Below are 14347 nucleotides of genomic sequence, written 5' to 3'. Positions count from 1 at the left end.
CATCTTCACAACTCTCTTCATTTTCATTGTCATCATCATCTTTTTCGGAATCTTCCTCCTAGCTATTCTCATTGCCATCTTTTTCATTAGCATTGCCATGATGGACATCTCTTACATTTTCTTGAGAATTAACTATCACATCCCTAAGATCATTGCCACCTCCCTACACACAAACATAATTCATGCAAACATTTTAAAATTCAATAGTACACTATTAAAATAAAAATTTTGCATTAAAGCCTAAGATGCATATAGGTTTGGTATGAGTATTAAATAATATTAGTGATGAGATAGTTAATTATATGATTTTGTATATACTTTAAATATAATATTATTAAAGGAAAATGAATAAGATAACATAAGTGGAAAAAGAATGTGAGATAATAAATTAAAATAACATATAAATAATACATTACATTAACAACAATTAAAAAATCATATAAAGACAATAATTAAAAACATTAAATTATATTATTATACATGTATAGCTAATTGTATATTAGATAATCCCAAACTTTGCAACACCTCTTGAACCATAACGGGTACTTGTTGTTGCAATTTATCAATTGTAGACTCCATTTGCTTGAAACGGTCCTCCCATTCTTTTTCCTTCATCTTTTGAATTTCTTTGCATCTTTTGCTACATGTTTGAGAGGAACTACTACCATACACATCTTTCCCTTGAACACCCGTACCTAATCCAAGAACACGACCATGACTAAGTTCTCCTGTAACATTGCGATATATTTCCCATTCATTTACTATTGAACCTTCAGATGTTGCAATTGATCTAATATTATCCATTTGATCCTGATATTGAAAAAAAATAATTATAAATACTCATTACAATATTAAGACTTAAACGATAAAAAAAAAAAACATTTATACCCATAGATCTTTTGCTTTCTCAGTAGCCCAACTCTCTCCATTCTTTTTAGTGTGGAATTTTTTAAAGCAATCAATTGGGCCTAGCTCTGACCCTGTCTCTTTAACCTAAGGTAATTAAAAAATGATCAATTTGAAAGGCATAAAATATGTATCCATTAGAAAATATTATATAGTTAAGCACAAATATTATTTACCATGTCACTCCTATACTTGGCCATGGAAACTCTGCCAGTAGTATGAATGATTTGAGATTGTGATCGATTAATTTTATTCTTATCACTTTTGTGCTGCATACATACCAACAATATTAGAATTTCACTTACTCTTAATAGAATCAAAAACCTAAAACAATATATATATATATATATATATATTAAACCTGCCAATTATCTCCCATCCATTTGTCTACCATTTCTTTCCACACATTAGAAGGAATGAAAGAATGTGGGTGTTTGTAACTATGGGTTTCATGCTTCTCGAAAATTGGTTTCCTTATACGTAACATCCAATCAGAATATCGACATTTTACTAAATTCTCAAATGCTTTTTTCACTTCTTCTTCTGGTTGATTATGTGAGAACCCCACGGCCAAATATCGAGCAAAAAGAGTATTTAGCTCTGATTTCGGATATTCAGAATAAGATGTCCATGGTTCATTAACTTTTTGATGGAAGTGAACATGTATTTCACTAATGGTTTTTGGTGTTATAATCCAGTATATTTGTGGAAAAATAATGCAGTACATTAAGATGTCTAAATGATAGAAGTTACAAAACTATAACAAGATATTTTGCAAATCCTAGAAAATAATATATGCAATAAAAAGATTAAATCAACAATTTATTCATGAGTAGTTATTGGATGGTATATTTTACCTGTTGTCATATATCTCAACTTCAATTACTTCTCCTGACTTGACACATTTAGCTCTTTCTCTCACATTAACTTTTCAACAAAGTCATCCATAAATTTAAAAATATTTAAGGTTCAATAGATAAAGTATATAAATTAAAAATATTATTTCATTACCTTTTCTATGTCTTTTATTTGGAGGTACTGAAGAACATATTTTATTTGAAGCTCGAGTAGATGATGGCAATAAATAGTCAAGATTAATTTCAACATTTTCATCATCAACTTGGTTTGGCATTTGATTATTTTGTGTTTCTGAATTTGCATCATTTCTAACTCGTGCTTTTCCTTTTCTTTCCATCTTCAATATAATCCTATAAAAAAGAAAAACAAATATTAATTCTTAATACAAACATGAAAATAAAGGGAAAAAAAAAGAGAATAACATAAATGATAACTCAGAAATTATACTAATTAATGCTAACATAACAAGATCAAGATCAAAGTAATAAATACAAAATAGGTAAAATGACTCACCAAAATGAAAAATGTTAGAAGGTATATAATAAATATATGAAAAGCTGCAATTACTCCACTATCATATCTTCAACTCCATGCTTATTCCAATCTATATCTTTAAAATTATCTTGTGAATGTGAATCACATACATCATAAACAACATATTCTTCTTGATATGGTTCTTCTTCATTTTTTGAAATTTCATAAAGATTTCTTGGTTTTATCTCGCTGATAGTAGCCCATGTAGGATCTTTCAATCCTTTAATATAGTAAACCTAAGTCACTTGAGATGCCAAAACAAATAGTTCATTTGTATGTAGTTTTCGTGTCGTGTTGACACCAACAATCCCATAACGATCTTTTCTATAACCAATACCTTCCTGAGAAGTATCATACTAGTCACATCTAAATAATGTAACTTTTTTCCCTCCTATATAACGAAGTTCAATTATATCCAATATTATTCCATAATATGACAACTCTCCGTCATTTCCTTCTCCTTTAACTATAACGCCACAATTTTGAGTTTTTTTGTTTTCATCTCGGTCTCTTGTGTGGAAACGAAACCTATTGATATTGTAGCCTGGATAGCAAATTACTCTTTGTTCAGGACCCCATGCCAAAGCAAGCATTTTTATATCTGTTCCTTCATCATTTTCATTATATGCATCACAAATCTATGTAGTATATTGTGCATTAAAATTTTAATAAATTTTTGACCTATGGAATTAGGGAACAAATATTACAGTAAAATAATTAACTTACTCGTTTGTGAAACCAGGAAGAGAATTCACATTTGTGAATCTCATCAATATTTCTAACTCCTTTTTCTGATAGGATGTTCTTATGTTCACTATAAAAATCATACAAAAAATTTCAAAATTAATTTGATTAATAACATATTATAAATATGCATACAAAAATGAAGTTACATTACCTAATAAATGATTGAACATCTTCACAATTTTGGAGGATGTAGATAATAGCCGCATTTAGTAAATCATTACTCAACTCTTGCATATTTGCTTTTCCAAAAGGTTGTCCAAGCATACAAAAAAATTGGAAGGATGAGATATTTCTAGATAATGAATCGTCGTCATAATTTCATTCTGGACGATTAAACTTTGTTTCAATACCATGCAAGTATCGAGAACAAAATGTCAAGCATTCCTCCGCTATATATCCTTCAGCAATGGATCCCGTAGGTAATGATTTGTTACGAACATACCCCTTAAGTTTGTGCATATATCTAACAAAAAAGCACTAGTTATAAATCTAAATGAATTTGATTTAAAAAAATGCAAGTCATGAGAAGTTATGTGGGTATATACCTTTCAACGGAATACATCCATCGGTAATTCACAGGGCCACCAACTTTAGCCTCCCAAGATAAGTGAATTGGAAGATATACTATTATATCAAAAAATGAAGGTGGAAAAAATTTTCCCAACTTACAAAGTGTTAATGCAATTTCCACTTGTAGCCGATCCAAATCTTCTGCTTTTAAAAATTTAGAGCACAAAACTTTGAAAAATATGCTTAATTCTGTCAAAGCATCAGAAACAACACGAGGTAATAAATCCCGCACAGCTAATGGAAGTAATCTCTCCAAGAGCACATGACAATCATGTGTTTTCATTCCAGAAATTTTACCATCTTTCACATTTACACATCATTATAAATTTGTTGAGTAACCATCAGGAAACTTGATTTGTTGCAACTACTGACACAAGGCTCTTTTCTCATCATTCGATAGCATATAACAAGCAGTGGGCAATACCATCTTGCCATTAACTTCTTTTGGATGTAATGATTGTCTGATACCCATCTCTTGTAAGTCTAACCGTGTCTTTAATGTATCCTTTGTTTTACCATCAATATTCATAAGTGTACCAATAATGTTGTCGAAAATGTTTTTCTCAATATGCATCACATCCAAATTATGACTCAACTTTTGCTTATGCCAATAAGGTAGAGTAAAGAATATACTGTGTTTTTTCCAATTATGCTCGATTCCTTGCCCAAGAAGCTTTTGCCTCTTCTCTGCTTTCACAAACACTATTTGCTTCATATGACGAAGTTGATTAAGGACATCATTGCTATTTAACTGTTTTGGTGGAGCTCTCTTTTCTTTTTTACCATCAAATTGTGATGTTTGTTCACGCCATTTATGATTTATTGGTAAAAATTGACGATGACCCATGTAATAAGTTTTGGAACCATTCCTTAATTGATAATAGCATGTTTTTTTATTGCAACAAGGACATGCTAGCTTTCCTTGAGTACTCCAACCAGAAACATAACCATACGCAGGAAAGTCATTTATAGTCCACATTAGTGTCGCTTTCATTTGAAAATTTTCTTTCATTGAAGCATCATATGTATCTATCCCAAGCTCCTACAAATCCTTCAATTCATCAATCATTGGCCTCATATAAACATCAATGTCCTGTCCCGGCCCTTTAGACCCTAGTATTAGTAAAGTTACAAATGAAAATGACTCTTTCATGCACATCCATGGTGGAAGATTATATGGAAACAAAATGATTGGCCAAATGCTACATGAAATGCTCATGTTTCCAAGGGGATTGAATCCATCTATAGCTAAACTAAGCCTTACCTTTCGAGGCTCCAAAGCAAATTCATTATAAATATTATCAAAGGTTCTCCAAGACTCTACATCTGCTGGATGACGAAGGACCCCATCATTTATGCGCTTTTCACTATGCCATCTCATATCTTTAGCTGTTTTTTGAGGACATAAAAATTATTTGTAATCTTGGTGTAATTGGAAAATACCTTAATACTTTATTGGAAATTCTTTTTTCATTGGGTGCACCACCTTTATCTGGTTTCCATCTTGAAAGACCACAAACTGGACACTAAATTGCATCTGAATGTTCCTTGTAGTAGATAATACAGTCATTCTGGTATGTATCAATTTTCTCATAATGTAGACCAAGATCACTTACCATTTTCTTTGCTTCATAGTTTGAATTTGGCATTGTCTTACACATGGGAAATGCATCCTTAAGCAAGGTTAGCAACATGTCAAACGAATTATTGCTCCAAGAATTCATGCACTTGATATGCATTAATTTCACCACAAAAGACAAGATGGAATACTTATCACAACCAGGAAATAAAGGTTATTTAGCATCATCTAATAATTTGAAAAAAAAATTTGCATCATCATTTGGCTTTTCGGGTTTATTACTACTTTGTTCAATGTCATCTGCCACATGGGGATAAACGTCATGTATCATATCAATCATATCATCAACTTTCTTCCATTTCCATTTCACATAATTCCTCATCACAAGGCACTCTATACTATCTTCATCCCCACTATCTTCTTCACTATGTAAATACCAAAAAGTATAACTCCGCATGATTCCTCTGTATAATAAATGGATGTGTACTTCTTCTTTAGTTAATCGATATCTATTGCAACAGTCTACACAGGACAATTAACTTTTATATCAATTAGTTTTTGTGCGTATCATCTTTCACATGATCAAAAGGGCAGTAACAAAACCATCATGAACAGTAGTTCATCATGTCAATATCTTTGTGATACTCACAGATTTCTCTGTGACAACTGTAAACTTCAAAGGAACAGCCATAACTTCAAAGGAAAAACTCACTCATTTTGTTATATTCAAGATCACAAGGCAAATTCTTCCAAAGAATCAATCAAGTACTAAATTGTTTGTTTTAGTAGTAACTATTTACTTCAATCAAGTACTTCCCCAACCATGCCATACCATGACGATAATTCAAGAAACAAACCCTAGTAATGCAGCAATTCAATCGAAAAACGAAACCACAACCTACAAAAGCAAAGCACTATAGCCCAGTGGAGAAACATCAGAAAATTAGAGAAAAGTAGATAAAAATTCAAAAACAAATGAAAATTGAAAACAAAACGAAAAAGAAAATACTAACCAAACCCTATAAATCCATCAAACTAAAAATCCGCAACAAAATTTCAATATCATTTCAAACCAAAATTCAATCTTTCCATACTTATCATACCACCACAATCGTTAATTTAAACCCCAAAAAAAAACTCAAATGCAAAATATTAAAAACAAAACCACGAAAATTCCATTAAAAAAATAAAAAAAAAAGGGGAAAAAGGGGAATTGAAGACCAAATAAAGAGACTGAGATTGCATCACCTAGATGAGAAGAATTAAAGATCAAAGACACAAACTTCGAAAGCCGGATGAAATCCTCAGCGATTTGGAAAGCTCCTCGAATTCTCTATGCCTTAGAGATGAGGACGAGATGCCAAGATTCGAGGGAGAAGAGAAGATGGTGGCCGGAGAAGAGTGTGGAGCGACGAGGACCGCTGAAGGACTCGACGATGCGGTGGAGGGTGAGAGGTGAACTGGGGGTGAGAAGACGATGAGGAGATGAACTGCTCAACTTAGTTTTTTTTTTTATAAAACCTAAATGAACCATTGTGAAATAATGAGGGACCGTTGTGAGTGCTCTTTAATGGGTGTTTATAAAACCTAATTAATGGGTTTTTTTTATTAAAGTGAGTGTCATAGTTATCAAGATTTGACTTTTTAATTAATTAATTAATTAATTACATTTAACACATGCTGATTAAAGACTAAAAAAATTAATCATATATAGTATTAATCATGCAAAAGATTTGGATGTATTGAAAGTAAACTAAAATATTAAGAAAATAAAAGAATACATTATTTTTATGATTTTATCACATGGACAAATAGAATATTAGGTTTAAATTCCATCTCTATATAAACCCTTGTTTCAAAACATCATGTCAAATTTAGGCTTTTGGAATGGCCATGATGGTAAATGTATATAACAAACAATCAAATAGATAAAATTATTTGGTTGGCAAAACAAGTTTTCCTTATGAAATTCTATCTAAACAACTCCCAAAGGTGTTTAACATTTAGTTAATTACAATGATTTTGAGGAGTGAAAGGGTTGGTATAAAAGTTCATTAAAAAAAAAAGAAATTATAGATTTTTCTAGAGTTCATTAAAAGCCCATAGTTTTAACAACGAGTATCTATGTTAGTCACAAAAACTTATAGTTTTTCTGACGCCATCATTTGGTTGTTGTAAAAGCCCATAGTTTTAGCAACGACTTTATATGATGGACGCAAAGGCTTATAGTGTTTGCGACAATGGAATCTGGTTGTCACAAAAACCCATAGTTTTAGCAATGAATATATATGTTGTCACAAAAACTTATAGTTTTTGCGACGACAATATTTGGTCGTCACAAAAGCTTATAGTTTTTGCAATGACAACATTTGGTTGTCATAAAAGCTTATAGTTTTTGCAATGACAACATTTGTTTGTCGCAAAAGCTTATTGATTTTGCAACGACAATATTTGGTTGTCGCAAAAGCTTATAGATTTTGCAACGACAACATTTGGTTGTCGCAAAAGCTTATAGTTTTTGCGACAGATATTTGTGCTGGTCGCAACTAGTAATAGTTTTTGCAATGGATGTATGTGTTGGTCACAAAAGTTTATAGTTGTTATGACGGATATTTAAGTTGGTTGCAAAAAATTAATCATTTGCAACGAAGATTTTTTAGGGTCACAAAAACCTTGTTTTGTGACGTAATTGTTAGACGTCGCAAAAACATGTTTTTCTTGTAGTGAGTTATGAGAATATATGGTTTACTTTCACTGCATGAGATGATTTTTATTTGAGTACATATATATATATATGTGTGTGTGTGTGTGTGGGTTATAGAACAAAAAATGGAGAAAAATTAGGAACTACACGCAAACCTGCAGATGCTAGGAAAAGATCTTGCAATTAGGTGATCATGGATGTTTATTATCTTAATTTAGTAAAGTATGTAACATTCTTCTTGAAATCTTGTATTAGGTGAATCTGGACCCTTATTGGTCTGCTAATCATGATTAGATGTTAAAAATTGCAACTTTCGTTGTTGTTTTCTTGTGAATTTCGTTTGCTTTGGATTAGAGATGCTATTATTGACATATAAATTTTAAAGAAGAGTGTTTATGATAGTTCTTGGAATTCGTGTGTAGGTGTTTGAGATAAACTTGTTGTGTTCTGAATCTATGATCCGTTTATAAGTTCACTTTCAATGTTGTGGAAGTGGAGAGTTTCCTTACCCACTTATATTTTATATTACCCATGGTATAAGTAGGTTTAGCATGTTAGTGTTAGGTTGGAAGTCTGCATGGCTTTCTTTTTCATTATTCTTAATTACCTTTTTATGTGGAGCCACAAGTCTAGTAATGATAAATTTCTGTGTCCAACTTATCTATCATTTCACCCATTCGTGCCTTGCAATAATGGCTAGCGGTTTAAATAGTATCTTCTTCCAATAGAGTTGTTTGAAAAGTTATTACTCTGTGTTGTATTAGCTCGGGCACACTAAGGATAATTGAATTTTATTTTCTGATTGTAGCAAGAATATCGAAAAGGCTGGAATTGTTTAGGCTTGGAATTTCTAGATGTTAGTGCAAGTAAGTAAATTACCTATAAATATTAATATATGTATGTATTCTCTACCCTTGCTAAGCTTTTAGTTAAATTATTTCATTTATTGTTTAGTTACTTGGTTATTTTATTAGTAAATTATAATTTCTTTAATTAATATTATTTTCAGAATTATTTATTGATTAATTTCTGAGTATTATTTTACTTTTAAAATTAATTAATAAGTTACTAATTTCTGGTTTATTTGATAGTTCTTTTTATTTCTAGTTAATTATATGTTTGTCTTGAATTATCAAAGAAAACAAAATTCTAACCATTATATTTTTTTTCCTTGAATTATTTAATAATTAAATTATTTATTAATTTTTTTATATTATGTTTTACTGAATTAGCTGATTATTTCTTTTGAATTACAAGTTATTTATATTATTCTTCAATATTTGGGTGTTTAATTATTGTGCAAGTCTGATTGAAAATAACTGGCTTATTTTGATATATAAAATGGGATCATGCGATTGTTGGGATTTTTTTGTTTATCGGATTATTTGGAAAACCTCTAGTTTGAATTTAGATATTCTGATTGACTCTTGGATATCAAAATTATTTTGACATAAATACATCTAGTCTCTAATTAACTATACACTAACCTTGTCGTGGGGGTTAAACACTAACCATGTTGACATGTATCTCTGTTAAGAAACTATAGTTTTCCACCGTTTGGTCGGTAAAGAATAACGGCCTCTAATAATCTAGCTCGGGTCACTGAGGGTAAACAAATGAATTATGAACATCTGGCTCGGGTCATCGAGTTTAAATAAATGAACTTTGATATTTTGTTTTGGTAATAGTGTATTGGAAGACGGATAATCTGGATTATCCAACAAAATTTGTATTTTACTGAATTATTTCATGTGGTTTGTATTTGGTAAATTTTGTGTTATGTTGTATTATTTGAACTTAAATTCGGAGTTCTTTAAAATTATCATGATCCCAATATTGTAGTGGTTGTTTACTGCCCTTTTGATCTCATAAATGTGTTTCGTCAATTTTTCAGATCAGGAATAGGATTTGTTGGCGAATAGCTTAGTGGGAACCGTTGAGCGAAGCATCATCTAGCTTTGTTTCAAGTTAATAATGTTATATCTTCTAGTAGACCTAATCACTAGCATTGTATTTTGTTGCTTTTTATGAACCTTGTTAGTTTAACTTTGTCTTATGTTCAAACGTTGTAGTTTTACTTTAAATTGGTTTTTCTATTAGATGTATCTGCTATTTTGGGCCAGGTTTCGAGACTTTATATGTTTTTTTTGTTTTGGCCTTGTGGGTATGTGGTCGTTTGTCAGCGTACCGGGCTCAGTAGACCGAGTTTAGGGCATGATAAAAACCCTCTTATATCATTATTGCGGTAGATTACATATCTCTTATGTGTTTATTTGGAGCTTCTCCTCCTAGAAAACCAAGCATGAGATGGTAGCCACAATTTCATGCTTAACGATTTTTGCATTTGTAATGTTGCATCCTCAAGCTCATATCCTTCAGTTATTCTTGATTAGACTCAACTGTTCTCGATGAGACGAAGTAGAGTGTTTTGGTAGTTTCTACTTATACAGTGTTTTGCACTAAAGTAATAGATATGCATATGTCACATTGCAATGTAAATAGATCCTCACTGTTGATATATTATCTTAATGCCATGTGAGCTATAATGCATCACATAATATACAAAAATTTTTGGTACTTCCAAACTCTGTAGAAGAAAGTCACTGTTAGATACTGTCATTGGAGTCCCTCTAGTTCCTTTTTTATAAAAAAAAAAAAAAATCCATATATAATTTAATAAAACACAATTTAAAAAATTGATCAGTTTTCAATAAAATAAAAAATAAAATAATATTTAATTAAATTTAAATTAAAAACTGATTCATTTCGCCCATTGCCATAAAACTTGTATTTTAAATGCCACCTTTACCCATTTAGAATAAGTTGGTTAGGGACAATTAAAACCAACATTAGTATATGTACAGTATGAGAATAGTATAGGAATCCCGGGTGAACAGTGTATGAACAGTATGAGAAACAGTACTGTTGGGGGAGAGATTTGAACCCATGACCTTTCCCTTATATTTTGATGTCATACCATTGGGCTATCCAATGGTTGAATCAATAGATAAAATTGTTACAACTTTTTATTATTTGAAGAAGGCTTTAAGTTCAGAGCTGCAATAATTAGCAAAAATCTAGAAAATGTCCACATCAAAAGATGAGACAGGCTTAATTTAACAAGATCACTAGCTAGCTCATGCTAATCACAAAAATCAAACCAATTATTGGGATCCAAATAGGACACACACAATAAATCACAACGCAACCTTTTTAGACTAAGCAGTGAGCACGCATGGCAATCAAGATCTCTCTATAACATGCTCTGATGTAATTCTTTTTCTTTGATTTCTCATGCATGTTTGTGTTTAGCTATATATCTAAGTCAGTTAATGCATGGACATCTTTCTCAAAAAAAAAAAACATCTAAGATCTCACAACCCCAGGCCCATTTGAGAAGAGCCACCACTCTGACAAAATAAGTTAAACAAGACCTCAATATCATTTTTATCCTTTGCACAAGAGGAAGTTTCTGCCAACCTTCTCATATAAAACCATTTGGTTTTTATGGGGAATCCAAGTACTGTGTCTCAAACCCTAGCCATGGCTCAGACTTAGAGATGTCCCTTTTGTAACGTTTTAGGAGCATGCCACATGTAACATGACCACCTCCCACTAATTTTCCACACACAGTTGATACACCATGCACATCCCCTGCAGCACCTTTTCCGTTAAATCATCATGTTCACCCACTCTTTGTCTGCCACCTCAGCTCTTTAGTTTTATACTTTTATAGTTTTTTTAACCCTAAACAAAACACAGAAACCAAGTCACAGGGCTTTATAGGCATCATAGAATCCAAAGCAGCAATCCAAGGTCCCTTGAGGTGGTTGTTGTTGTTGCGGTTGTTCATCGCTCTCATTCTCCAACTCCTTCTATCTCTTTACTTTCTCTTGAGAATAGAGAGAGAGAGAGAGAGAGAGAGAGAGAGAGAGAGAAGGAGAATATTTGTATATATAGTTTTCACTTCATTCCTATCAAGCTTTGGCCAACATGAAAGCCTTCTTCTTCGTCATTGTTGTCTTCTTTGTTGATAGCTTTTGATCATCAAAGAATAATGGCCTTTGTTTTCTCAGAAAACCTCAAGGTCTTCATCAACACATCATTTCTCTTGTTGCTTTGTTTCTTCTTCACCTCCCAAATAAGATCACCTTCTGCTTCCTTTGACCTAACAAGCTACAGCATCCCTAAAGGTGATGGTTGTGTTGGCCTCCAAAGGCTCAAAGACCCCTATGCCAAGTGCTTGTATCTCAAGACCCATCTCCCATGTGTGTCCCAAGGCTATGTTAACTATCTCTACATATTCCATTGTGTTTGTGGAGGCCACCCAGCTTTAGGGTATGCAATCCTTGCTTTATGGCTTTTAATCTTGTTCTATCTCTTGGGCAACACTGCCTCTCAATACTTCTGCTCTTCAGTTGAAAGCTTATCAAGAGAGTTAAAGTTATCTCCGACCATTGCCGGAGTTACTCTTCTATCACTCGGCAATGGCTCACCGGATGTTTTTGCAAGTATTGTATCATTCCGGGCAGGCTCCGGCGAGGTTGGTCTGAGCAGTGTTCTCGGAGGAGCCTTTTTTGTCTCATGTGTTGTCGTTGGAATTATCAATATATGCGCAGCCAGTCTTCGAAGTGAGATTCGTATAGACCGGTCTAGCTTCATCCGTGATGTGTGCTTCTTCATTGCAGTTCTATCATCTCTACTCGGCATCCTAATTGCTGGCAAGATCACAATTTGGGGTGCAATGGCATTCACTTCACTTTATTTCATCTATGTTTCCATCATTTCGGCGACGCATTTTTGTGGTGACAAGTACGAAGAGCTTGTCGTGCCAATACTCGATGCAAAAGAACTCGATGAGCCAGTGTCGATAGCGAAAGAAGCTACGGAAAGTGAAGAACAAGAACAAGAGAGACCAAGTTCAAATTGCTTTGGTTTCAATGAGAGAGCAACAAGCTACGTTGCATGGTTTCTGTACCTCATTGACATGCCGCTTTACCTGCCGAGAAGGATAACAATACCAGATATCACAGAAGAAAGATGGTCCAGGCCATTTGCAGTTGCATCAGCTTCAATTGCACCATTGTTAATAGCAACGCTATGGAACACAAAAAGAGGAGTAGGTATGGGAACCAAAGAAGGTCTAACAATATATCTCTATGGTGCATTGATTGGTTTGGTTTTAGGTTTAATGGCATTGCATACAACAAAGAAAGCCAGTCCTCCAAAGAAGTGTTTGTTCCCATGGCTGGCTGGAGGGTTCCTGATGAGTGTCCTGTGGACATACATCATAGCTGAGGAGCTTGTGGGGTTGTTGGTCTCCTTAGGTTATGTGTTTGGGATAAGTCCTTCAATACTAGGGTTAACAGTGCTTGCATGGGGGAACTCCATTGGTGACTTGATAGCAAATGTGGCAATGGCCATGAATGGAGGGCAAGATGGAGCCCAGATTGCAATCTCAGGGTGCTATGCTGGTCCTATATTCAATACTTTGGCTGGTTTAGGTCTGTCCTTGGTGGTTTCAGCTTGGACTGTTCATCCAGCTCCTTTTGTGATCCCTGTGGGTCCTCCTTTGTTTGAGATTTTGGGGTTTATGATTGGAGGCTTGCTTTGGGCTCTGGTTATACTTCCAAGAAAGGAGATGAAGCTTGATCGAGTCCTAGGCATAGGTCTTCTAGCTATCTACTTGTGTTTCCTCTCTCTCAGACTCTCTCAGAGCCTAGGACTAGTTGTGCAAGTTTGAAAACAAAAAAGGAAAAACTTCATCTCTCTCCACCGCCTTCACTTTTTTCTTTTCTCTTTTTTTTTTAGTCTTTATTATTTTGCTTTTCTTCTTCTTCTTATTTTCTTTATCTTGTATTCTTCCTAGAGGGGCTCAAGATGTAATGCTCTTGAGAGGGATTCTTCTACATAAATAATTACATTGGCCCTCTCTAATTTTTTCTATTTTTGGTTAACCTCTTTCACTGTAATTGCTTGACAAATGTATGAGATATATATAACTTTGCAAGCATCTCCTGATGTGGTTTCTTTCTTGTTATCCATGATGGTTTTATATTTATGTATGAGACATATTATTGCTCATGGATTTTGAAAAACTTATATGATATGATCTTCAATGCTTATCTCACATTAAATGAGTGGAGGCATGTATTGGTAGCATATTATGTGGCTCCCTATGTGATATATACCATGATTGGCAATTGCATGCTCCCAATAATAAACAAATTAATTAATCAATTCCATCGCAAGAATTATATAATCTGATAAATGCATGCACATTTAGCCATGTAGGATTCCTTCTTTCTCATGTAGTTCCCTATAGAATAATGACTTATCTCTCATGTTAAAGATGTATTATTTATTTTAAAACATCATGGGATAATGTAATAGGAATAAAATATAGTTAATGAAAAGATAACCTATGAGTTTTTAAATTCAAACTTATA

General features: G+C 33.0%; 1 protein-coding gene and 1 long non-coding RNA gene across 2 annotated transcripts; one reads left to right on the top strand and one right to left on the bottom strand.

The window, feature by feature from the left end:
* Positions 1-905: 905 nt before the first annotated feature.
* On the bottom strand, positions 906-1331 carry LOC120283835. The gene is made up of 3 exons (XR_005543388.1): positions 1268-1331; positions 1083-1175; positions 906-993 (listed from the first exon to the last, which is right to left on the bottom strand). It is a non-coding gene; the product is annotated as an uncharacterized LOC120283835 (long non-coding RNA).
* Positions 1332-11955: 10624 nt separating this feature from the next.
* LOC120284134 (cation/calcium exchanger 1-like) lies at positions 11956-13657 on the top strand. The gene has a single exon (XM_039290933.1). It carries the CDS (start codon positions 11956-11958, stop codon positions 13639-13641), a length of 1686 nt encoding a protein of 561 aa, XP_039146867.1. The 3' UTR covers positions 13642-13657.
* The last annotated feature ends 690 nt before the right edge of the window (positions 13658-14347 follow it).

The sequence above is a fragment of the Dioscorea cayenensis genome, chromosome 19 (genome assembly GCF_009730915.1).
Source record: "Dioscorea cayenensis subsp. rotundata cultivar TDr96_F1 chromosome 19, TDr96_F1_v2_PseudoChromosome.rev07_lg8_w22 25.fasta, whole genome shotgun sequence".
Classification (NCBI taxonomy): Eukaryota; Viridiplantae; Streptophyta; class Magnoliopsida; order Dioscoreales; family Dioscoreaceae; genus Dioscorea; species Dioscorea cayenensis.
The sequence above is the reverse complement of the archived record's forward strand: the minus strand, read 5'-3'. Positions and strand labels throughout refer to the sequence as shown.